The sequence below is a fragment of the Tripterygium wilfordii genome, chromosome 3 (assembly GCF_013401445.1).
Source record: "Tripterygium wilfordii isolate XIE 37 chromosome 3, ASM1340144v1, whole genome shotgun sequence".
NCBI classification, from domain to species: Eukaryota; Viridiplantae; Streptophyta; class Magnoliopsida; order Celastrales; family Celastraceae; genus Tripterygium; species Tripterygium wilfordii.
Genome location: NC_052234.1, coordinates 1760782 through 1786693, shown reverse-complemented (window position 1 = coordinate 1786693; position 25912 = coordinate 1760782). Strand labels below are relative to the sequence as shown.

Genomic DNA, 25912 nt, shown 5'->3' with positions numbered 1-25912 from the left:
TGAAAAAGAAGAAGATACTTTTTGTCAAAAGGAAAAGGAAAGGCTATTGATGTAGTACAGTATCTTTTAACATTGAAGTCATCAATTCCAATACGTTTGAAACCCTGCAAGTTGAGCATATCAAGAACATTTTTCTTTGTCTCTCACACAAACACCTTTTTTTGGTAACGTGCAACCCCAAGAACTAGTTGACACGTAAAACGGGAAGATAATATAAGGTGATATTTGTATATGTTGGAATAAGCAAAAGCTTATCTCGCAAAAGCTTATCTCACGACCTCCTCCTTGCACTAAGAGTTATCGTGATCAAGTTCGTCATCCGACCTATTGTTCTCTTCTCTCACACAAACACACATAATCAAAACTATGACTAGACAAGATTGTTACATCTATACATGCTCAAATGTCTACACTTATATACTGAGTGATTTCATAAATCCAGCTAAAGTATAAAAGGAAATTATTAAGGCATTTTATTGGTTCTCGTTGATGAAGGATTTCAGATGAGACACCATCTCTTGGATTCGAGTTTGCGCGTTCGGAGAGTTATGCAGAATTTGAAATGCATGACCAACTCCTTTGTGCATCACTGCTTCAACCCTCTTACCAGCACTAGCCAAAGCATTGCAAAACTCCGAGTTCCTATCCTTGAGTATATCCATCTCTGATATACACACTAGCATTGCAGATGGAAGAGCCAAATCGCGCAATTTGGACGCACCATTAGCTAAAGGGTTGCACCATGGATGGTCCCGGTTATCCCCAGCGGGCAGTGACAAGCGCCAATATGTATCAGAAGCTGATAGAGTTAGCGCTGAATTGGGTGGTTGTCTTGAGTTTTTTTCGGATCCTGTTCGCGCTTCTCCTCCGAAGAAGGGTTGGATCAAAATGGTTCCCTTAAGACACAATGGATTTGTAATGGTTGGTTCAAATGTGCCATTGGATCCTAGCCTTGTGGTCACATGATAAGCTATATTTGCACCTGCACTATCACCACCCAAAAACAAGCTAGAGAAACTGCACTTACTTAACCACCATTTGTTCTCACTTGAACCATTTAGAGCTTGCTGTTTCAGCCAAACAACAGCATTGGTGCCATCCTCATAAGCAGTGGGAAGCTGGTTTTCAGGTGCCAGACGGTAATTAATGGACAAGATCACACAGCCTGCTTTAACAGCAAGATTGGCTATAAAATCATGGTAACAACTCCAAGCTGCAGAACCAACACAAAATCCGCCTCCATGAAAATAAACAAGCACAGGCAGCCTCCCAGGGCAGCTCGGGACATAGATACGTGCCCATAAGTTTGTGAATCTGTCAATAACTACATCTCTTGCTGTCACACCAGCCCCTAATGCTGCAGTACAAGGGACATTAGGAATGAGTGGAGGCCTCTCGACATTTCCGTCCTTGTAAACTCTGATTAGTCCTTCAATTTCTTCAAGAACAACTCCATGGTTCTTCTTCCCTACTTGGTGGTTAAGCCTTGGATCAAAGGAGATGGCAGCCATTTCTTTTGCTACTCAATTGTATATAACTTGTGTGACTGGATTTGTACTAGTTTGCTTAAAATGTCTGAGCAATGGAGGCTCTTTATATGGAAAAAAAAGTTGACAAGTGAGGAACCTCCTTTTTAGCTCTAAAGTGTGCAATTCGTAACCATATGCGGTGATCACACAGATTCTCATATATGACATATATATATATATATGCTGAATCTTACTTTTCAATGTGTACCTTTTTTGCATTCATTTTAAATCATATTTGATAAATATATGAACCAAACACGCTGCGATATTTGATAAACATGAGCCAAAAATCTTCAGAAATCTTGTTCGGATCCAAATATACGATGTAAAGATTGAAGATCCTTGCTAGATATGCCTTTAGAAGATATGAGATTGTCTTGCACTACTTGTTTGATATATAACTTTCTTGGTACATACATGTGAACATTGTGCGAATTCCTCGATGCGAACGGGTCACAGATCGAAGAAACAGATTTCTTCAAATATGATTTGGATCAGATGGGAATTGTTCTTGCAAATGTACTAAGCAACGCGAAGAACAGACTGATCGATCGGGACAAGAAATTAATTAAGCGAAACGTTGCTTCCTATATTCCTTCCCAAGTCATTCTGTTTGGCATTTTTCAGCTAAGAATTTATTCTTTGAAATGATATTCTGTTCAAAATGATTCCAATATGCCTTCCAAATGATTCTGTTCAAAAAAATTACATTAAAACAAGACGTGAAGCACGTCAGTTGGGAATTCTGAAGATTTTGTTCTGTGTACTTGCATCAGAATCTTTATCTTCCAATGGTGGAAAAATATTATTCATCAACCCTCAAACCCAGTTACCCAGTTGACATTTTATTCACTTTTTTTGTTACTAATTTTGGCAAGTAAAGAGAAAACTGTCTGTGTTGCTCTGTTGAGGATTGACTTGATAAGCATCTCCTGTTTCTTCAAGAAAGAACCACACACGATGATATTGAATATTGAGTGAGAGGCTATCATGCATGCTCCCGCCATGCACTGTTAAGACTTTATATCACACATCGGATTAACATAACCTAACCGAGTGATATATAAACGCAAAGTCCAAAACGTCTCACGTAACAACGTGTTTTCCGAACCTAAGTACTATTTAAACAAAGTTCAAGACCTTTCACGCAACCAGGGGCGGAGATAGAGGGGTAGAGTGAGGTCAAGTGACCCCACTCAATTTTTTTAAAAAAAAAAATATATATGTAATACTATAATTTCTTTGTTATTTGTCAAATTGTAATATGTTTGTTTTTATGATTATTTGGATTACTTAAACTAATATTGTTTTATCCGCTTAGTATGTTATTTTGGTATGTAATTGTTTATCATTATAGAAAGTGTGACCCCGGTGACAATGCGTCCCAACTCCGCCACTGGGCGAAGCTACACTATCCTAGGGGGGGCAGCCGACCCCCCTCAAATTTTTTTAATATCCCTAGTTATATGCCAATTTATATAAAAGACCCCCTAGTTATAAAAAAATCATTCTCATGGTTGAAACAAGAAGACATGTGACAAGTATTATGTATCATATTTTATATAAAAAAAAAATTTAGTGTTATTTTGTACATTCAAATGTATAATTAATAGATAATCCAAAAAAAATTATGGGGCGTTGCCCCCGAACCCCGCTTAACTTTGTCTACCCCAGTATAAAATCTTTTGTCCGTCAATGCGAACCCCCTCATACGAAGTCCTGGCTTCGTGATGAGTATCCCACATCGAAAAAATAGGGCTATCAACTCTAGTTTATAAGGATCCAAGACACCCTCACCTGGTAAGCCGGTTTTCTGGGTTGTAGTTCTACTTTGGGCCTTATGGGCCGGGGTGGGTATTCATCATTGGTGCTTTCATTGAGAGAGTCGCGTTTGGGGAGAGGGTTGCAGTCCGGGAAAGGGCTGCCTTCTGAAGGGCGAGTGGAGCCGCCAGGCGAGCGTAGCCGTCGTGGACGTCGACTGTCCAAGGGGGGTGGTTTGATAAGTATCCCACATCGAAAAAATAGGGCTACCAACTCTAGTTTATAAGGATCCTAGGCACCCTCACCTGGTAAGCCGGTTTACTGGGTTGTAGTTCTACCTTGGACCTTATGGGCTGGGGTGGGTATTCATCACTTCACCCCTACACGCAACAACGCATTTTCTAGGCTTACATACTATGGAGGTGGTCCAGAATAACAAATCCGTGACAAAAAAATATGCAATATATTTAGTCGGTCCCCAACCGAAAGATTTTATACCAAAATCTATATATATCATGATCACTGATAAAAAGCCACTGCAGTTCAAAGCCTAATCCATTGAATTCTTGCTGTGATTGTGACACTCAAAAGAATGCAAATCTTATAGATATTTTAGAAGGAACATTGAAGGATATATATATGTCGCAGTATTGACCAAAAAGTATGCCATCTCTTGTGAAGGTTCTAAAGGTTTAAGATTCTTTTGTCATCCTCATATAATATTCCCAATCTCCTTAATTTCTTCTTCTCCTCCTGCATGCTTTTTTGACCACTTCAGGATCCATGCATGCGTGCCTTAGAATGTTCTTTATCATGTTCCCATCAGAACAGATTGTTTTCAAAAGGAATTTTGCTTCAAAGGTCAACTATTCGATGCAGATGGATCAAGTCGGTCCAATTAACTTGGGCCTGCAAGAGGGGAAGTCCAAGTTAATTGGACAGACTTGATCCATTACTTTAATTTCACTGAACTTTTGGGGGAATATGGATGAGGATTGGGGAGCTACGATGAAATGTTTCAAATTAAGTCTATCAAAATTGTAAAAGGAAAATTAATGGGTTAATACTTAATACAATTTTTGGCTAGTGTTCCGTCGTAACAGTCAACATGTCACATCAATAAGTTGACCGATTGAAATGAACAATTTTTGTATGAGTGGTTAAATTGGCACAAATTGAAGTGTGTTAGGAACTATACTGGAATATTAACTGTCTTTAAATGGTCAAAAGTTGTATTAACCCGTAAATTAATTTTGGGAAGATTTTTTTTAACCAATAATGACATCATGCAAGATTGTCAGTTGGACATCCGATATGAATCTAAATTCGGATCGTTAGGTTTATTCGCATATAAGTTTTCCATTTGACGACATGGTAATTCAGTTGAGCCAAAACTCAACGATTGGCCATAAACATATTGGTCCCGATGAGAATTGAAATAAATACTTCCCGAATTCATACGGTTTGGTCCTAAAAATATTTGATTCTTGATATTACAATTGAGTATGCCAACACAGTTTTTAGATCAACAAAATTCATATACCCAAACTGGATCATCAACCAATATGGATTATCCAAAATCCATAAACGATTTGTTTTATGGGTAAGGCCCATATTGAAACAAAAGGCCCATATTTGACAAGGATTTGTGTTTGAGAATGCCGGAATAAAACGAGGACGTTTTGGGCATTTTCATTTTTTGTATTTTTTAGGTTATGGAGGGATAGCAGATTAGCAGGTGAAGATCAAACCATAAAACAAACAAAACAAGCAGTTCGAGAAAGCCCTAAAACCCTGCAGTCTAAAGTAGACATATACAAAGACTTCGTTCCAATCTCTAGTTTTCAAGCGAAGTAACACTGATTCTCTCTCTAGAAATCGGAACAAAGTTTCTCTGTCTGTTGAAGCGACCGGAAGAAGATGTCGCTGCGAGTGCTAAACCCTAATGCTGAAGTTCTGAACAAATCGGCGGCTCTGCACATGAACATCAATGCCGCCAAGGGCTTGCAGGACGTGCTCAAGACAAACCTCGGTCCCAAAGGAACTATTAAGATGTACATCCACATTATACGTTTTTTCTGATCTTGATTTTCTCTTGTTCATACTCAGTTTCGTCTCAATCTCAATTCGATTTTACCTTCTACTGCTACTCAGGCTTGTTGGTGGCGCGGGTGATATCAAGCTGACCAAGGATGGCAACACTCTGTTGAAAGAAATGGTCAGTCTCTCTTACTTTATAACAAAAGTCCTAGATCTTAAGCTCACAACTGATTGATTGGCGAAGTGTTTGGCCTATGAGTGCATCGCATTGCATATAGCTACTAGGGTTATTTATAAAATTCCTCTCTTTTCTGCTTTGGATGATGAGCTGGAGAAGGAGAAGTAATCGAATGAAAATGCAACTGAATCTAGATTATTGGAAGTCTATTTTTTTCCCAGTACTACCGATGATTTGAAATTTGTGGTATTCTTGTTTTAGTTACAGCATCTGCTGATGTTTATGCTACAAGCCTTATTTTTTTTGTTGATTGTGATGCCTTTTCTTTTTTCATGTTTTGATCTATTTTGCAGCAAATTCAAAACCCAACAGCAATCATGATTGCGAGGACTGCTGTTGCACAAGATGATACAAGTGGAGATGGGACAACTTCTACAGTACTCTTCATCGGTGAGCTTATGAAGCAGTCGGAACGATACATTGATGAAGGTTGGTGCTTTACTGCTTTGAAAAGCTTCTATTTACATATTTCTTGGCTTTTTCTTTGAACATTTTCTTTCTGGTATTTATGCTTTTTTTAAAATAAATTTCATCATTGCCTTTTCTTTACTAATTATTTTGTTAATTTCGCAAACTATGTGGATTGGCAGCATTGGTAGCGCTTGTGGATGTAGATATCCCTCGTTGTTCAAGCTTCATTTTTAATTTCTAGTTCTGTGTTGTCATTTCCTCACCCTTTATGAACTCCGTTGAACTGTCTGCCACTTACAGATGTCACTGAGCCATTAGTTTTTCAGAAGTATGTTAAAGCAATGGTTTGTCAAGTTATGCCCTTAGGAACTGAAACAGACTGTTTACATGGGTTATGTCTATAGGAACTGAAGCAAACTGTTCAACCCATGGAAACAGCCATTTGGCAATGTGGAAGTAAGGCTGCTTATATCTCTTCTTATGAGAATACGAGCCTTGCCACCACTGTGAGATCTCTTTTTGCAGGGTGTAACTTTTTTACATAAGCAGTTCTCTCCACTATACTGAGATGAGGATGTGTACATATACTCTTCTTGGACCTTGCCACCTTTGGGTGTCCCTTTTTAACTAAAATGGGCTCGGGGGATGTGTTGGTGGTAATTTTTGATTTTTTTCGTCCTCTCTCCGTTTCATGACTTGAAACAAGATATATACCCATCCTTTTCGCATTTCACTGTACATCATGGGTAGGAAAATGTGCCATCTTTTTTCTCATTTCAAAGAAATTTTCTACATGTGCTACTTGTTATTAGTTTTATTTATGCATTCGCTTGTTGCAGGGATGCACCCACGTGTTTTGGTAGATGGCTTTGAGATTGCTAAAAGAGCAACTCTCCAATTTCTTGAAAAATTTAAGACTCCAGTGGTGATGGGTAATGAGCCTGACAAGGAGATCCTAAAAATGGTATCAAGAACAACATTAAGGACAAAGGTATGAATTAGATGTGCCTTTTCTTTATTGGTATGTCATCACATTCCTGTGTTTTTATCTAATTATAATATTGTCCCCTCGTTACAGCTGTATGAAGCTTTGGCAGATCAGTTGACCGACATAGTTGTTAATGCGGTGAGTGCATTGTTCATATCTCTCCTGAACTGCTTCGAAGTATGCTATAGCTAGATCCCTCACTCTTCTATTCTTCTACTAGTTTACTGGAATTTTCTATTTGACTATCCAAATGACAGGTCCTCTGCATCCGAAAACCTGAGGAAGGAATTGATCTATTTATGGTCGAGATAATGCACATGCGCCATAAATTTGATGTGGACACACGCCTGGTATGTTCTTGTTTTCATAATTATCAAACTCTTCTTCATGCCTTCTCACTCTTGTTTTCATTATTTTTCTTCTCTTTGTGGGATTGTTGGAGGTTGCAGCTATTGCATTTGACATAAAAACTTAAAAATATGGAAAGTGAATTATCAACAACAAAGTAAATTTTTTATTTGCATAAGTAACTGCTTCAGTTGTTTACGTATGTCGTTGATTTTGAACTATTTAAGGATGTTAGAATATATAAAAGATGTGAAATACCCCAACCCAACTAGTTAATTTATTGGGTTGAATGGTAAAGTAACTAATCTTAACATGGTATCGGAGCAGGAGGTCTTGGGTTCAATGAGCATTTGTGTGTGTTTGTTGTTGCCCCAACTAAGGGCCTTGTGTGTGTAGCCCTAGAGTTGGGCCATTTGTTGTGCACGTGTTGGGTTGTCAGATTGTCCAACCCACACGTGAGGGGAAGTGTTAGAATATATTGAAAAGATGTGAAATACCCAATCCAACAAGTTAACGTATTGGGTTGAATGATAAAGTAACTAATCTTAACAAAGGAAAAAGATAACACTTATTTGAAAACTTAGGGCTCATTTGGTGCTATTTATAGGATAGGAATGTATGAGCTATATGTTGTATAAGCTATACAATGCATAACTCAGATAAATTTTAATACCATACTGTGTTTGATGCAAGAAGGATAGTATAACAAAAATTGAGGGAAGTTGTGGTACCAAGAAAAATTTATTAACATTATCTTCACTGGATAAAATTAGACCATCTCAGTGGTGGTATAGTTTTGTATGAGATTCAATGTATAAAACTAAGCCTTTTATATTTTTATCCTATCCTATATGCACACCAAACAACAGTGAAACGTCTCACCATATATAATTATATTATTCAACCCCTTCTCATATGTACCAAACAGCCAACAGGCCCTTACTGTTTAGAATTTCTAAGACAGTGGAAACCCTGTACAAATGGGCCCCCTTTGTGGTACTGTGCTAATGCATATGTAAGACCCCGACACTTGCAGTGGCCCCTCACAACCCAAGTTTTGTGAGAGTATTTGCTACAGAACCGGATTAGGGCCTCCCAGCCAGAATTTTGTCTTCCTGGCCAACTGAACAGCATCCCAGATGCTCTATTTAGCTTGTATTGACAAGGGTTGTTTAAAGGAATGAATTTCCAAGTATCCTCTTTTTAAAGTTCACAAATAAAAATTGCTCGACAAGTACAACACTTGATGAATTCATGTTTGTGCTCATTATTTCATATGGTTGATGTTTTGCACAGTTTTATTAAAGTATCTCTTACAATTTCCTTTCCTTTTTTCATTATATTGGAAGTGTTTCTTCCAATCATGTTACTTTTCATTTACCTGTGCCATTCCAATTAGCGCGTCTTATTTATAGCTTCACTATGATCATGTTGTAGTTTGTAAATTTGTTTCCTTTATAGGTTGAGGGTCTTGTCCTTGACCATGGTTCTCGACATCCTGATATGAAGAGAAGAGCCGAGAATTGTTACATCTTGACTTGCAATGTATCCTTGGAATATGACAAAAGGTGCGTGTTAGGGCCAGTCTATTTCCAGCTTGGAAAGGAGAGGAAGTCTTTATGCCATTTGTAAATGACTTCTTTTGTAACTCAGTTGATTACAAATGGTTTGTTATTCTTGGGAGGAATTTAAATTTAGAATAGGTTTGTAGAAGTGTAGAGTGTGGTTGAAATGTTATTTGAAACAAAACTTAGGATTTGCTTTCTTTATCTAGTTCTTTTTGGTTGAAATCAAAACAATAACCATAAGGCGTCTTTCGCTATTTTGTCAGTGGATCTCATGGAAATGGAGCCTCCATGGGGAATGTAATCTGATCCGAGGAAAAGAATAGCACTGTGTCCTACTTTAATTTGAGGAGTTTTACTTGAATCCCATTAACTAGCATTCAGTTACCATCTCTCAAATAGGTGGTGGGTCCCATGCAGGCCCACTTCAGTGGGACCTACAACTGAGAAGGGGGATGGTAACTGAATGCTTGGCTGGTGGGACCCTAGCCACGCCCTAATTTGAGGACTTTCATATTTAAATCCTTACCGTTGTCGAGGCTCTAGTTATACAAAATTCCACATTCTTTAAATGTTACCATCGAATTCTATTATGCGAATTAACACAAAAGGAAAAGGATTACTGTTGGGCATTTTAAATTTGAATAATCCATATGTTTCAGGAACTATTCTAGCAAAAGGAATATGTCGAATTGTGGTGGTGTTGTTTCAGTTTGTGCTGATATTGGGATGGATATTGATATCAAATTTGAGGGCCGAAGCCTAGGTTCTTTAATCTTGCCTTCAAATTCATGCTATGTTCCTTTCCCTTTTTGTAATTGGCAGAGGGATTCAATGTCGTGATTCTTTTAACATTACCAAGAGCCAACATTTAATAAGTTCTTATGATTTTTTTTCCAATTTTCATGGAATTATGTTAATGTCATATTTTAAGGGGTCAAGGTTTGGTTCTTTCTCGCTTACCTTCAAATCCATCTTTTATATTACTTGGACCCAATGAAACTAAAATTGTGGTTCTCAGTGAAATAAATGCAGGTTTTTTCTACTCAAATGCTGAGCAGAGAGAAGCTATGGTTGTTGCTGAAAGGCGTCAAGTGGATGAAAGAGTTAAAAAAATCATTGAACTAAAAAATAAGGTGGAGAAATTTTGAGCCACACATCTATTTAGTGCATCAAAGTTCTTCATTGTTGCTTGTGTTGCCATTTCTAAAACATTATCTGTCCTTGTGTTAGGTTTGTTCGGGCAATGAAAATAATTTTGTTGTCATCAATCAAAAGGGTATCGATCCCCCATCACTTGACCTTCTGGCAAGGGCCGGGGTGAGTTCTAGACCATTAATTCTGTTTGGTACTCTGAGATGATATGATTGTATGCAAATGGTGCCTGTGAATCAGTTAGTTGCTATCAGGTCTGGATTGAATATCTGTGCTGGTTTTAGGTGCTAACCTATCTTTTTTAAATTCATTTCCTCCATCTCAAAAAAAGTACATTTTAAGCTAAAACAATATGAGACTTATCTGGCATGTTGTTGCAAATTTTGTCCGTGGTGCTAAATTCACAACTTCATTAGTATGTTGTTGTAGTTGCATTGAAGGTCTCCCTTGTGAGCGCTGTAAAGTACACTGTGGTCTTCATATCTATCTATCTATATATATATATATACATAAAAATGGTTTTAGTAAGTAGTAACCACATCTTTCAACTTTTCTATTTGGACCATTGTGTAAATTTGTGTAAGTAGACAACTTGGTCATCATGCTGCAAAATGGAAAACTCTCTATCCTATTTTTCTTATGAGTTTCTTAATCATTTTTGCTACTGCTTTTGTTTTCCTCTAATGCAAAGTAACAATTCTGTCGTTTCCCGTAGATAATTGCTCTAAGAAGAGCAAAGAGGAGGAATATGGAACGACTTGTTTTGGCTTGTGGAGGAGAAGCTGTGAATTCTGTTGATGATTTAACCCCTGAATGCCTTGGTTGGGCTGGACTGGTTTATGAACATGTCCTTGGTGAAGAGAAGTATACATTTGTTGAACACGTGAAGAATCCTCATTCCTGCACAATCTTGATAAAAGGTATATGAAGGTTGGAGGTTTTTCTATTTTATATGATTTGCAATTTCGCATCAACAAGTAAATTGAGGCTCTCTCTCAACTGCTCATCATTAATTTCATTTTCTTGCTCCAGGACCTAATGACCATACAATTGCCCAAATAAAGGATGCTGTCCGTGACGGTCTGAGGGCAGTGAAAAATACAATTGAAGATGAGTCCGTTGTCCTGGTAAGTTTTGATTAATTGATGCTTCTAGAAAAGGGAGAAAAGTCATGATTAGTGGGGACTTGGGGACTTTTTTTTGTTACATCACTTGAACCCTGTCTCTCTTTCCCAGTGTCATGCGACCTTTTCATAGCAAAGTGAATTCCTTACATAATCTACCATGTTTTCGAACATTGATAGGCTGATAAAGAGCCTTAGAAAATATAGACCACCGATCAAGAAATCTACTAGCACATTGATTTTTTTTGTCAATTAGATTATATCTTTTGTTCCTCTGGGAGGAACAAAGGTTATTCATGCATCACATGGTGGAATTATCATTTTGCTATTTGCTTTACTTTGTAGAGGGACAATACTCTAATGTTTGGAAAATAACTGGCACCATGAGGGATGAAACTAACTTAAACTTTTGTAGCTTGAAGGATTATCTGATTATGTAATGCAACGATGAGTTCTATCGTCCTAATTTTTATATGATAAATGAGTGGTCATTTGTTGTATCTGAAGGAGCGATAAGGATTTTTTCCTAGTTTTCACTTTTGGTTGTTGTGGGGGGGGGGGGGGGGGGTTCTGTCTGAACAATTATCATATGTAGACATCTCCACTCCTTCCCTGAATGCCGGAGATGAAGATTGTAAGTGCAGGACGTTAGATTCAAGCATCTGTGAGATTTGCTGTCATATGTTAACTGACTAGATTTTTTTCCTTTCTAGGAATTAAGATTGTAAAGCATTATGTAAAAAATTTGCTCCCAATTACCGATTATCGTCCCTGTATAAGCTGCTACTTGAATGCTCCTAAGGTACTTTAAGATGCCATTTATTTCCTTTTGCTGTTTTAGGGAGCTGGAGCCTTTGAAGTTGCAGCTCGGCAGTATCTGGTTAATGAAGTGAAGAAAACAGTTCAAGGGGTAATTAATTTCTCTGTTTACATGTTTTCTTACATGGAAAGAGTATATATTAACATGTCAGTGTGTCGCAAAATCTCACAGCGTGCCCAGCTAGGTGTTGAAGCCTTTGGCGATGCTCTTCTTGTGGTGCCCAAGACACTTGCTGAGAACTCTGGGCTTGACACTCAAGATGTGATTATTGCTCTTACGGTAATTATTTTTAGTAGTTCCATTGCATTTCCATTTTCTCCCCAATTTTAAGAAAGTAAAGAATTAAGTGATGCAAATGTTTTTTGAATGATCATTCAGGGAGAGCATGACAGGGGTAACATCGTGGGTTTAAACCAGCATACGGGAGAACCTATTGACCCTCAAATGGAGGGTATCTTTGACAATTACTCTGTCAAACGTCAAATCATAAACTCAGGGTATGTGAGACTCATCTGCAAACTTTTTATTTTTGTTTACCCGTTTGTTTTATTCTCCACCTTAATCATTTCTCTTTTTTTTTCTTAGCCTTTCAGCAATGCATGCCCCCTTTCTTGTTTATATGGATATATGTTACCTGGATGCTTATCTACTCCTTTACTTTCAAGAGTTTCCAAAAAAAGCATTGATGATCTCCTTTCTTGTTTCATATTTTCTTTGGTAGGAATATAACTCATAAAATTTACCTATGTTTTGCAGACCTGTAATTGCATCCCAGTTGCTACTTGTTGATGAAGTGATTCGGGCTGGGCGCAATATGAGGAAACCAAATTAGTTTGTGTTGTGGTTTAGTCTATAATATTTTGTTGTCTATGGATTTCTTTGGGGGTTTTGTTACATCTTGGTGTGCCAGTGCTAGCCATAATTTAATCAGTAGTTGTGGGATCGAAGATTGTTCTTGCGTAAATCTCCTATTTTGCTCTGAATTGAGAATGAACCAAGGCATTACATGTGCTACTTTTTTCTATTGTCAACGGAGTTTTTGGTGGTTTTCTCTTCTTTTCGTAGTTGGAATTTGTCTCTTCCACGTTATATATGAGTGGCATCTATAGACTATATATAGCAGCCCCCATAAGATTCTCTTCAGCAGAAACGTTTCAACTCATGATTCTGCTACTATGGTGATTGACCAATAAAATGTCACACAAAGCCCATTCTGGGCTGGTTCATATGATGATAATATGGTGTTTTCTACATCTTCATAGATATATAAGCAGGTCTTCAGTTGGTAATGATGCAAAACTCAGACTTGGTGACAAGTTAGTGGCAACAGCAGGAGAACAAAGCTGACCAGCAGTTCAATAGGAAAACCTCAATGGCAAAAATGAAGGTCAAGTTCATCCATAAACCAGTATAATCCATGGTATCCAAAATTGGTTCATTTTCATCTTACCATACTAGAAAAAGGAAGTATAAAAGTACTATTACATGATCGCCCAACGCTACGAAAATGAAGCCCTTGTTACTCTAATCTTTTGTTCTATTATGCTTCTACCTCTTTTTAGCTCAAGCTGAGGTTATCTCTGCCTATATTTCCAGAACAGTATATAAGCTTGATCCATAGAAACATTCGTAATACATCACAAAGGCCATGACATGACATGACACTGGCTGAATCACTTAACTATCAATAGTTGTTCTTGATTCAAATTAGAAGCAAAGCAAAATTCTAAATCGCAATAATCTTGTCTAGGGTGCTGAAATTCCAAATAAAAATATTCAAAACGCTTTCGAACTTCATGTAAGCTTTTAAAACTCAGATGTCATTCAGTGGATCACAAAAGACAGGCTGCAGATGTGTAAAATTGAATTTAACTGCACTGCAAAAACATAATTAAACAAATACATCTGCCCTAGGCATTATCATAATGAGTTTGAAATTTGTTAACTGACTGGTTTCCCAAAGAGAATTTAAAGTCTTACAGATCCCTTCCCATCTTGTTGAAGCATGTATTCTTTCTTCATTTCTTCCAAAACGGCATCATTAGTGCTGTAGAGAAAGGTAGAACAACCATGTAAGAAAACCACATAAGAATTTCAAACATTGCACTTAGGCCATATCAATTATGGCAATCCTCACATTATAATGATTCCAAACCAAGAGAATGATCAAGCATCAAAACCAACCACCGAGGCACATTTTTTTACAATAAAATGAATGATCATCATTTCATCCTCTACCTTCATTGACTTGGTTCCGATTCTTTTTTTCAAGCGTAGGCATATCGAATCACCGACAGGCGACAGCATTACCTCCAAAGTTCTTGTTAACCAATGGTCTGACAATACAATGCCTAAATCTCTCTTTTTTTCCAATGGAAAAGAAATTTATTAAAGCACCAAGAAGGTGCAAAACAACTATGATGCCACTATTCCAAGGTTGGTTCAATCCAAAAACGGTAGAAAAAATCAGTCTTTACTTTTCATCCAACTTTGCTTGGAACATAAGAGTAAACTCATGGCTCAGTTGCTTTGACTTTCTCCTATAATCATGTTCTTTTCAATAGAAAACTTTTCAATATTCCCCCTCTTCCACTCATAGATTGACTAAGTAAGACATATACAAGTTACAGCGAACTCAATCACTAAGAATCTGCACACTAGTATTGAACAATTCTACATTCAAGAACCAACCAGAATCCAGAATACAGATCATGTAGCAGAATTCTCATAAAGCAGATAATGGCAAATATGATGGAGATGTTATGCCACGACAACAAACAACATGTCATTATTTATCCACGAACTTGAACACAATTTGAAAATCTGTATGTTTGAATAACGCAGTCTCACAGGCAGTACTCTAATTAATGGAAGGTCACCAGGAAAACACATAGGTTTCTCACAACTGAAGCGAAGCACAAAATCCTCAAAAGGACAAAACAATAGAAGAAACAAAAAAAATGGGTATAATAAATTTATAAACTTACAACTGATGAAGGCACTGATTCAATTCTTTAGCCTGTTGACGACACTTCCAAACGACGGAGAATGTTCTTCCAGTTGAACATTGCGCATACTTTGCAGTGTACTGATCACATTCCTTAAGCGCCTTTTGCTTCATTTTGCTGCGTAGAGCTACAGAATATAAGAAACACACATTCGATCAGAATTCAAAGTGACACACAACAATTGGCTAGCTAGGGTTTCAGGAGTTAGAATTTATTTTACCTTCTTCAACCTTCTTCTTCACATGATTTTCACGTGCTTCATCTATGTACCCCATTGACACTCTCTCTCAGAGATTCTCCAGTGGCGCTGTTGACTCTGCCTCCCCGTACAAAGGCTGAGTTTTGAACGCCGATTTCCGGTTGCGGCGTTCTGATTGTATGAGGGATTGAAGCAACAAGTGATGGGCCCTTGAGTTATATGGCCCAATACTAAACCCAAAGCTCGTTTAAGCCCATTTACTGGGATAGTGCAGTAGTGGGCCTCTACTGTGATATCCAGCCATGTCAATTTAAGGCCCAGTCAATGTCAGGCCCGCACACACGCAGAGGTTTTCATCAATGCCGGTTTGATTCGTGCGTTTTGCACCGTTGGCGGTTAACGGATCAAACTGCAAGGAATCTCCGTCACCGAAAACCTGTCGGCTTGTCGTTGGACCTCTCCAACCCTGTACTTCTCTCTATTTTTTTTTTAAACGAGTCCTCTTCGATCTCGCTCTTCTCGTCACCAACATCTCACACTTCGAGTCTTGATAGATAGGTGCGTGATTTATATTCTTACGCTCTGTTTGTATTAGGCCACGAGATCTTCTCGATTTGATGTTTTTTTTTATTATTGATTTTGTTGATTAGATCTGGAATAATTGCGTTTTTTGGCCGGTTTTCTTTGTGCGATTCCTGCTAGAAACAGATTGATTTAATGTTTTTGATTGGATCCATTGATCTCTAGGGTTTGTTATTTTTAGTTGATGCTGTGGACTTTGGGATGATGATGACTTGATTTGTTTGGTTACTGGGAAAATGCTATAAAATTGAGAGGCGGATTGCATGATTCGATTTTTTTTTTATAATCCTCGACTCCTCGTTCCGGCAAAAGGGTTTCTTATGGCCGTTTGATAAATTTGAGTTCACATAGCATTGTTTAATGTTACAGGGATCTGTCTAGTTTCCCAGATAAATGACACAAAAGAAAAGAAAGTGATGATGTCGTTTATAATTAGTGTACTTTGATTTCCTTTTAATCAACCACCTTTAAAGCGCCCATCGAGATATAAAGGTGACATATAAGATCCCTTATAATTCAGTACTGGGAGAATGCTGGGACTTATTAGGTAATTTATGTTCAAAATTTCCAGGAGAAGTAAATTCGCTCAAGTCTTTACTGATGGTTTGGTTAGCAATTTATGGGTTTGAAGGGAATCGAAGATAGAAAAAATATATTATTTTCGTCTATGTTCATGGCTAATGAAAACTTATTCTCTCATCTATTCGGCAGCTGAGAAAACTGGTGAATTTGTTTTATGTTTAAACAGGCAGATAGAGAAGTTGTCATTTTGGCCCGCCAGAGAAAATAAGATTTGAACTTTGACAGTTTATCTTGAAATTTCCTACTCTTTTAGATATTTTAGGGATCGAAACAATGCAAACTGTTGTGTTTCAACATTTATTTTCGACTTTTATATGAAATGAAGTTTTAGTACTCACTTGTTGTAGCTCTTTGATTGAATCTTTAATTATATACATCAAGAGAAAATTGTTGTGAGCATACCTATTGAATTAACGCCTGCAATTACTCTGCTGAATTGTAAAATAGTCCGCTGAAGCAAAGATGTCGCCCTACTCATCACGAGAGGAAAATGTCTACATGGCCAAGTTGGCTGAACAGGCTGAACGATACGAGGAAATGGTGGAGTTCATGGAGAACGTTGCAAAGACAGTGGATGTTGAGGAGTTGACTGTTGAGGAACGAAACCTCCTTTCTGTAGCTTACAAAAATGTGATAGGAGCAAGGAGGGCCTCATGGAGGATTATCTCTTCCATTGAGCAGAAGGAAGAGAGCAAGGGAAATGAGGACCATGTTAATATCATCAAGGAGTACCGGAGCAAGATTGAGTCTGAGCTAAGCAAGATCTGTGATGGGATTTTAAACCTCCTAGAGTCACATCTCGTCCCCTCAGCCAGCGCCGCTGAGTCCAAGGTGTTTTATCTTAAGATGAAAGGAGATTATCACAGGTACCTGGCTGAGTTTAAGACTGGAGCTGAGAGGAAGGAAGCCGCAGAGAGCACGTTGCTAGCTTACAAGTCTGCCCAGGTGTGTGATCAAGCCATGGTGGCATACATTCCTATTTTTTGCATTTTCCCCAACTCGCACCCAATTTTCCTTGTGTTTATTGCTTTCCTGCTTTCACCTTGGATGCAGGACATTGCGCTGGCTGAACTAGCCCCTACTCACCCTATAAGGCTGGGACTTGCATTGAACTTCTCTGTTTTCTATTATGAAATTCTTAATTCCCCTGATCGTGCTTGCAATCTTGCGAAGCAGGTATTTTTGGTTGAATAGTAATGTCGTATTCTTTCCTTTGTCTTTGTTTTACTTTGCAAGTTGCAAAATGCATGTTCATGTTATTTTCTTTGTGTTGGTTAATCATTTGAGAATTTGTCGAGCTGGTGTATTGTCTGCCATTCATGCTTTGGGTTATTATTTGATTATGATGTTTTGATTATTTTTCACATATGAACATAATGCATATCATGTAAAGGTTCCCAAAATTTCAATGGGAATTTTATTTTAGTTTGTTTCTTGTTGCAAGAATGGACTGTTTCTCTTATTATTGTACTGCCTTGAGCATTTTCTCTCAACATCCACCTGTCAGGTCGTCTGTAGAATGTAGAGATACGGTGTAGTCATTCCTTTGAATGGTTAATTTGGGTTGGGTTTGCTTTACTTGAGAGCACAAGAATGTTTTCACATTTATTTTTCACAAACTGTTTTAACACTATGTCTCACTTTCAGAAATGAATTCCAGGAGTTGGTTTTCCTTACCTTGTGCTAGTGTTTCTCCCCTTTTCTTTGTCTCCTCAACCACCAGTAAGTAGGGTTTACCATGAGAGCTTTTTTGCCCATACGAAATTTTAAATTGTGAAATGATAAATGGTAAGAATAGCTCTTTATTTATACTAGAATTATTTTGTTTCCCCAAATTAACTTGACACTATTTATATTTGAGTCGATGAATGCTTAAACCTCCCCCTTTTTCTTTTGAGACATAACTTCCTCCTTGCTCTCGACTTAGTCCTTATACTTAAGTCGATGATTGTGTTTTTTTTTCGGCTAGAAGTACTTTGAACTGTAAGATCTTGATACTTGGAGTAGGGAGATTTGGATTACATGCAAGTTTCATAATGGCCGAGCCCTTCTTGGCAGGCTTTTGATGAGGCTATCTCTGAGCTGGATACCTTGGGTGAGGAATCATACAAGGACAGTACATTGATCATGCAACTTCTCCGAGACAATCTGACACTTTGGACTTCTGATATCACGGTTTGTTACTTTCTCATACTCTTGATGTTTTTTTTCTATCTTCTCCTCAGTTTGTTGGATGATCAGATGGCATATATTTGGTGATCCTTAAACGCCCTGGCAATTAATGCTGGTTAACCATATTAATTATATGTTAGTCTTACTGTCCTCATTGTTTTGGGTTTCAGGATGATGCTGGGGATGAAATAAAGGAGGCATCATCAAAACGAGAATCTAGCGAGGGGCCGCAGTCATGAATTTTGATCTCATAGAATATCATATTCTGTACTCTCTCTTTTTTTAATCTTGCGACCTTTACTTAGCTTTAGATGCTTTATGGGTTGTTCTAGCAGGATTTCTTAATGTATTTGGTGATCTTGATTGCAGACGGCTCCTAGGTTTTAAATGTTCCGGTAGATCATGAATGTGCTTTTACTTATGATGAAGATCTTTGTTTGTTTGGTTTGGCCGCCTTGTTTATCCAATTCATTACATGAGATACCTTGTATATGGTTGCCGTTGTTAGTTTAGTTCCTTTTTCAAATTTATACGTTCTTTGAATCGGAATTTTTTGCACTCATATCCTCTGCTTAATTTGTTATTTAATCACTTCCCTTCTGGGAAAAGAAATTCTCACAGAATAAATACTTGTTGAGGAACAACTTGAGGTACTCCATTGTCTCTGCATGTGCAGCATGGAGAATAAGTTCTTTGAGCATGTTGACCGAGCCTCTCTCTTGATAGACTGAGGTAATATAGAAACTTTCTAGCCAGCGATTTTGTTTTTAGAACTCGTCTGCTGGTCACAGCATCAATTTCTGTTTGTGCGGAGCCTTCTCTGGCTGTACGTTTGTGGGGTTAAGGTGATGGGCTCGCCCTAAGGACGATAAGCGTGGCTCAAACCATAGTAGGTGGGTACTGTCATGGTCACGCCCAAGAGTATTGCTATATTGTCCGTTGTTCGCCTTTGTTCACCCTTTCTTTTATTATAACCGAGAATGATATCATACAAGGTTGTCATTTAAACATCCGATATGAGTCTAAACTCGGGCATTTAGTCTTGTGCGCATAGAAGTTTTTCTTCTGACGACATGGTAAGTTGAGGCAAATCTTAGTGCGTGGTCATAAAGGTATTGCTTCTAGTGAAAATCAAACTTAAGACTTCCCGAGTTCGTACTGTTTGACCCAAGAGAAATTTACCAATCAAGCTATCACCAAATTGCCTATGTCTACCCTATTTATATACAAAAACAAAATGTAGTGACTGAGAACAAAGTATTGTGATCCAAACATTACATTCGTCAACTAATCCAATCTCTTATTGTCGATGCAAAAATTTTCTCAACCTACACATTAACTACTAAGGTTTTGGTTGTGATGTGATGGCAAGTTTTGGAACCTGCATGAACAAATAGGCGTTGGAGGAAGGGCAACCCTCAATGGCCCTGGATACTCCAATGCCTTAAGTCAATGATCTTAATCACATAGCAGTGATTTATTTCCTATCTTTGGGGGTGTACTGCGATGAGTCGAGGCGTTCCTTTTATAATGTTTGAAGTATGGTCATTGGAATTCCAACGAACTTCCTGCCATACACCTATGAGATCACATAGTTGTTGAGATTTCAACAAATTCCTAGCCATTCTTTTTCATTGGGATTTGGTTCGTCTCAACAAACTTCATCCTTTTCCTTGCAAGGTTTTCCATCTTAGTGTCACATGTTATGTTGACTAGGCATGAGTCGCATGACCTTTATTTCTTTATCCACACTTACAAATCTTGTGGCTTGGGTCATTATTATAATTTTATTTTATTTTTGAAAAAAATCATGAATGTGTTTTGATCAGATATATGAATTCAACCATTTTTTTTTTAAACAAAAATCGAATTAAATGTAAAAGAAAACATAGAATATTTCAGATTTATATTCAATGGTTAATAATTTTCATTTCTTTTTCAAATACAATTTGATTTTTAATTGATAAAAAATATATTGTTGGATCCCTAATATCCATCAAAACACATTCAGGATTTATTTATATTAAAAAAAAAAAGAAACTTTTTGTAGTGGCTTTAAAAGCCACACTCGCTCATCCATGATTCGGACATTTAGGTTTGTCACTTCTAGGGAATCGAATTTACAGAAACACCACGTCTACAAGGCACTAAATCAGTGCCTATATATCTACACGGTCTCAGCTCTCTCTCTCTCTCTCAAGACTCAGAATTCACTGAAAGTCATTCTAACATGGCTGCCAACATCTCCTCCGTCATCGCCTGGTATCTCTCGTTGTCTTCCCTTCTTACATATGTGTATATGTATGAAGTACATATACTTGCTTCACCGGCTGATGCCTTCTATCTATTTCTCGATTTTCAGGGGCTCAGGAGAAGACGGACAACTTGGAATCGGCAACAACGAAGAGAAAGAGTGGGTCTGTGTCGTCAAAGCACTTGAGCCCTACAAAGTTCGCTCCGTGGTCGGCGGAAGCCGAAACTCCCTCGCCATTTGCGACGACGGCAAGGTCCTCTTTTTGTCTTGCTGATTCAATAAAATTCACAAAAATGTTAATATATATATATGTATATGTATATGTTGATGAGCGACTATTTTGTACTAGTCAAGTCCTTATGTGTGTTGTGTGCTTTGAATGAACTGGGTAATAGTTGTTCACATGGGGATGGAACCAGAGAGGGACCTTAGGGCACCCGCCTGAGACTAACCAAAACTCCCAAGCACACCCTAAAACAGAGAACATTCCTAGCCAGGTTAAAGCTCTCGCAAATGTCAATATTGTTCAGGTAAAATTCCACTACCAAGATTATTGGCCACATGAAAAAGAGTTCTCCTTCTGTAATATTTTTTAGAATGAGTTTCGGATTTGTAATTTCAGGCCGCTATTGGTGGGTGGCATTGTTTGGCTGTTGACGATCAAGGGAGAGCCTATGCTTGGGGTAATACTATAATCAAGTTGGTTCTTTTTATTTTTTAATGTTCTCCTTTGTTAGTGACCTCTCTTTTTTTATGTCTTTTTTGTATGTTTGTTGGGTAAGTGTATGGAAAGAAAACAATACATAAATAATAAGCTATGCTTCAATTATTGACAAATTGTATAGCTCATTTTGCATATTTAACGTGTGCGTGATTTTGAAGCAATAAATGGCATGAAACATGAAACTTAGGTACTAATTTGTCACCACTTTCCTCTGCTTTCTGGGTAAGAAAACAGTTAGACAAATTCTTTGCCTTGTTGCCTGAGATTATTTAGGTATATTTGCGATGGACCTAAGGGCATGACATGTATATGGAGCAGGTGGCAATGAGTATGGTCAGTGTGGTGAAGAACCTGAAAGGAAGGATGACACTGGCAGGCCCTTGAAAAGGGATATTGTGATTCCTCATCGTTGTGCACCGAAACTTGTGGTTCGCCAGGTGACTACATTTTTTTGCATTTCAATGGTAGTTGGGATGTGTAAAATCTGATAGCATCTTGACCTTTTCCATGCTATAAGTCACTTGACCTTTTCACACTCAAATATATTAACTTAAAACTGTACAAACTCCCTGTAAAAACCTTTTTTTGTTTTTCTACATAAAAAGAATGTAATACACATGGAGTTGGAGCAAACTTTCTCCGTAATTGTGATATGGAGGAAACCAAGGTGGTGACTATATTTAGCATCCTCTATATATTCCTTATGTAGTGTAACTTCAAATTTTCCCTGTGTTATTTTTGTGATTTCTCCTAGAATGGGTTCTTTTACGATCTTTTACGAAGTATTCGTGTGTAAGAGAGCTGATTAACGCACAATTGGCTCAGTCATATGATTTCCCTATAAAAGTATTCAAATATAGATTTCTCAGACAGGAAGTGGCATGATTTTGCAGTTTTGTAAGCTCTACTTCTCTGATTCTGCATTTTGCATCTGTGACCGAGATAGATAATATGAGGCCTACATGGCTTTTCAGTGAATTCTAAATGTTGATAAAACAGGTAGCTGCTGGTGGTACTCACTCTGTGGTGCTTACACGTGAAGGACATGTATGGACTTGGGGTCAACCGTGGCCTCCTGGTGACATGTACAGTCCCTTTTGGCTGAATTCCCCAAACTCATCTCACGCATGTCTAGTGTCTTTCCTTTTTACTATCCTCATGAGAGTACTTTATGGATTTCTTTGTTTCTTTTTTTCTTTTGGTTTCTACAGAAAACAAATTTCCATTCCTGTGAGAGTACAAGGCCTTGAAAGGGTGAAGCTTATTGCGGTGGGGGCATTTCATAATTTGGCCCTTCAAGAGGATAGAACTTTATGGGCATGGGGTAATAATGAGTATGGACAACTTGGTACCGGGGATACCCAACCAAGATCACAGCCTATTCTTGTTCAAGGGCTTGCTGGTCTTAACTTGGTTTGTATCATATATTCATATCTTCTTACTGTTTGTCAGCTCTTGCCTCATTTTTTCCCCGCAAACGACTGAAACCAACAAAACTAACACGTATTTTCAATTTTATCTTAATGTTCAAATGTTCAACTTCTTCAACATCCTTTTTGGTGTTTTTTTTTTTGGGGGGGGGGGGGGGGGGGGGGGGGGTGCTCGTTTGGTAATCTGTCCTCAAAACCTCTCAGAAATTCAAAACAATATTATGCTTTGGTTTTCCCAAATTGCTAAGCCCATAGAAAAGATACAATGTTTCTTGTTCAGCCAAATAAATAGCAACGTGAAATCGTATTGTCAGTCGTACTAGATTAAAGTAAAAATTGTGCCTTTCCTTGACTAGGATAACTTCTTCAATTTGTGACCAACTTTATTGGGTTGTGGACTGCATTTGGTGAATTTCTTTAAAGTCTTGAGACCATATTGCCTTCAGGGTGCGCCTGAAATTATTGAAGAATGGTTCTGAGCAGGTCAGGAAAGGGGGATGAGAAGGGTTTTGTTCACTTATCTGTGCATATTCATAAAGATGTCATAACTGTTATTTTGATCTGACCTATGAGGTTTTTTCTCACTTAGCTGTGCATCAAACTTTTTGCTTTTATATATCTGTCTTGTTTTATTGGTCTGGAAGTTATGGCTTGAACTCTTTTTGGTCTCTGTTTCAAATTTACTAATCTTTAATTTTGGTTACTGAAGTATGGTTAGATTGTTGATGCTCTGGTGGTTGCTTTGTGTTCTGACGGCTATAGCATAAGAAAGACACTTCTTCTACTAGTTCATGTCCCTGAGGCGTTTTGTATGGCAATCTAGGTTGATATTGCTGCTGGAGGATGGCATTCAACTGCATTGACTGATGATGGAGAGGTATGCATACTTTTGATGTGGGCACTAATTGGAATCATAATAAACTTACAGGCAGCCCATTATTTTAGCCATCAAACGTTATTTGACACACCACTTATGGAAACAAATGTCCCTTCGTCAGATAAACTCTAAGCCCTGTGACAGCTTTAAAACAAGAGAGTATATCTCTAACAAAGAGAAGATGAGATCTTTAAAGTTATTCCCCTCACTAACTTTAAACCTTTCCAAATAACCTCCCTCTTTTACCTTCATTATAATTTTTCCCAGGACTTCCATCACAAGGATGGTTTAAAAAAAGGTGATAAGCTCTCTTTGTATTAGAGTGTTTCTTGAGTGGAAAACCTGGAAGCTCTCCCATTTATGGTGATCTAAAAAGAAGAAGTAATTCAAATTTTTTGATCCATTTTTCGCAGCTTTCACCAACGTGCCATCAGCATATCCCAACTGACTTCGTTTAAAGCCTTTTGTCATTTCAAGTTTACAAATCATCCCTTTACTGTCCCTTTTTCTGTAAACATGGATAATCTCTTTTCATATTGCAGCGCATCATATATATGACATCCTCCAGATGACCTCATGTTCTTTAATTGTCCTTTTCAGAGATTTGTCTACGAAACTATCTATAGACAATTAAAATATGAAAATTTGAGTGAGTGTCTGTGTGTGAGCCTACTTCATTTTATTTGCTTTGTTCTATTTTATTCTCTATTGTATACTTCCCCAATGGACTAGGCGCATGCTCTTTAGCTAATGTTATGAAGTGCACTTGTTTGTTAAGTCCAAAACGGCATAACATGGAACCTGCTATGCCTACCAATATTCTGTGAGCCCTTTTTTAACAAAATGACTGGGTTGTTCAAGTTTTAAATGATTATGATAATATATAATGTCCTTTGTTCCAGGTGTATGGCTGGGGAAGAGGGGAACATGGGAGGCTTGGATTTGGAGATAGTGACAAGAGCAGTAAAATGTTGCCTCAGAGGGTTCATCTTTTGGCTGGGGAGGACATTGTTCAGGTACCAACAATGTGAAGAAATAACCTGTCTAATAGCTTATGGGATACATTTTTATCAAGATCAATTTATGAAAAACTACATTTTTATCAAAGAACCATTTATGAAAAGAGTGTTACATTGTTTGCTACTGAGGGTCTCACACATACAGACAATAGTGTGAATGGTTACCTTATGATATTAGAAAGAGTTTTATAACCATAGAATGAAAATATATTCAATCGTTGAAGTTGAGTCTACTGGTATAAACATACAGGAATGCTTTTGATTTGCGAACTGGTGCTGTAATTGTGGTCTCCGGAAAATAGTGGTGTTGCCAAGTAGTTTGTGGCTTACTGGCTTGTATCTTCATTGGCTCACTTTTAAACCCTTTTAGCATATGATTGATTTATTTCAAATCCAGGTGTCTTGTGGTGGGACTCATTCGGTTGCTTTGACACTTGATGGACGAATGTTTTCGGTACGTATATTTAACAAGTATTATGCTAATCGTATGGGAGTCATGGAATTGAATTCCAACCTCATCAAATAGTAAGCAACCAGGCATTAATGTCTTCTATTCTGCTTCCCTTGTTCTGTGCTTGGTGTTTTCAACTGAAAAGTTTCAATTGTCGTAATGGGATGATCTCCTTGCAATTCGAACCAAGTTTTTCGTTGATGGGTCTTCTTACTGGCAGTTTGGTCGAGGTGACCACGGGCGACTTGGATATGGGAGAAAGGCAACTACAGGCCAACCAATGGAAGTGCCTATAAACATTCCACCTCCAAAAGACGCTGATACTGGTGCTGACGGTCATTGGATTGCTAAACTTGTTGCTTGCGGGGGACGCCATACCCTTGCAATTGCAGAATGGCAGACTGATGAATCAAAACAATCATAGAATACTAAATTCTATTGACAATGCTGATATTGGGGTTGTGTTGTAGACATCTCATAACCCCTTAATATGCAGAGGACAGATTGGGAGTTAAGGAGGTCGATATTTGAGACGGCATGCTTGCTTTGTTTTTTTCTCTCTTTTAGGTTAAGTCCTGGTTGGAAACCCAGTACAGAAATAATGCCAAATCATGCCAAAGTGGGCGTTAGAATCT

At 37.9% G+C, this 25912-nt stretch overlaps 5 protein-coding genes across 8 annotated transcripts; 3 read left to right on the top strand and 2 right to left on the bottom strand.

Annotated features, from left to right (window-relative positions):
* Positions 1 to 102: 102 nt before the first annotated feature.
* LOC119995413 (probable carboxylesterase 17) lies at positions 103 to 1616 on the bottom strand. The gene has a single exon (XM_038841895.1). It carries the CDS (start codon positions 1509 to 1511, stop codon positions 474 to 476), a length of 1038 nt encoding a protein of 345 aa, XP_038697823.1. The 5' UTR covers positions 1512 to 1616; the 3' UTR covers positions 103 to 473.
* Positions 1617 to 5017: 3401 nt separating this feature from the next.
* Positions 5018 to 13043, top strand: LOC119991665 (T-complex protein 1 subunit zeta 1). The gene is made up of 15 exons (XM_038838060.1): positions 5018 to 5344; positions 5445 to 5508; positions 5862 to 5997; positions 6819 to 6970; positions 7058 to 7105; positions 7225 to 7317; positions 8777 to 8883; positions 9902 to 10016; positions 10114 to 10200; positions 10751 to 10955; positions 11068 to 11162; positions 12001 to 12069; positions 12151 to 12258; positions 12358 to 12476; positions 12736 to 13043. The coding sequence occupies exons 1-15, from the start codon at positions 5211 to 5213 to the stop codon at positions 12809 to 12811; spliced, it is 1608 nt and encodes a 535-aa protein (XP_038693988.1). The 5' UTR covers positions 5018 to 5210; the 3' UTR covers positions 12812 to 13043.
* A 681-nt stretch (positions 13044 to 13724) lies between these two features.
* On the bottom strand, positions 13725 to 15371 carry LOC119991682 (uncharacterized protein DDB_G0275933). The gene is made up of 3 exons (XM_038838081.1): positions 15208 to 15371; positions 14967 to 15114; positions 13725 to 14026 (listed from the first exon to the last, which is right to left on the bottom strand). Exons 1-3 carry the CDS (start codon positions 15260 to 15262, stop codon positions 13948 to 13950), a joined length of 282 nt encoding a protein of 93 aa, XP_038694009.1. The 5' UTR covers positions 15263 to 15371; the 3' UTR covers positions 13725 to 13947.
* A 190-nt stretch (positions 15372 to 15561) lies between these two features.
* LOC119991673 (14-3-3-like protein A) lies at positions 15562 to 19008 on the top strand. The gene is made up of 5 exons (XM_038838069.1): positions 15562 to 15744; positions 16798 to 17295; positions 17404 to 17526; positions 18409 to 18525; positions 18693 to 19008. The coding sequence occupies exons 2-5, from the start codon at positions 16813 to 16815 to the stop codon at positions 18759 to 18761; spliced, it is 792 nt and encodes a 263-aa protein (XP_038693997.1). The 5' UTR covers positions 15562 to 15744; positions 16798 to 16812; the 3' UTR covers positions 18762 to 19008.
* A 1628-nt stretch (positions 19009 to 20636) lies between these two features.
* Positions 20637 to 25830, top strand: LOC119985216 (ultraviolet-B receptor UVR8). Of its 4 annotated transcripts, none has more exons than XM_038829444.1 (11): positions 20637 to 20784; positions 20885 to 21029; positions 21172 to 21306; positions 21399 to 21459; positions 21819 to 21937; positions 22500 to 22585; positions 22712 to 22913; positions 23754 to 23807; positions 24710 to 24823; positions 25224 to 25280; positions 25498 to 25830. In XM_038829444.1, the coding sequence occupies exons 1-11, from the start codon at positions 20753 to 20755 to the stop codon at positions 25699 to 25701; spliced, it is 1209 nt and encodes a 402-aa protein (XP_038685372.1). In that variant the 5' UTR covers positions 20637 to 20752; the 3' UTR covers positions 25702 to 25830. The 4 variants fall into 4 exon arrangements, with proteins under 4 accessions (XP_038685372.1, XP_038685380.1, XP_038685396.1 ...); XM_038829452.1 differs by having other exon boundaries at positions 25224 to 25351; XM_038829468.1 differs by having other exon boundaries at positions 25423 to 25549.
* Positions 25831 to 25912: the final 82 nt, after the last annotated feature.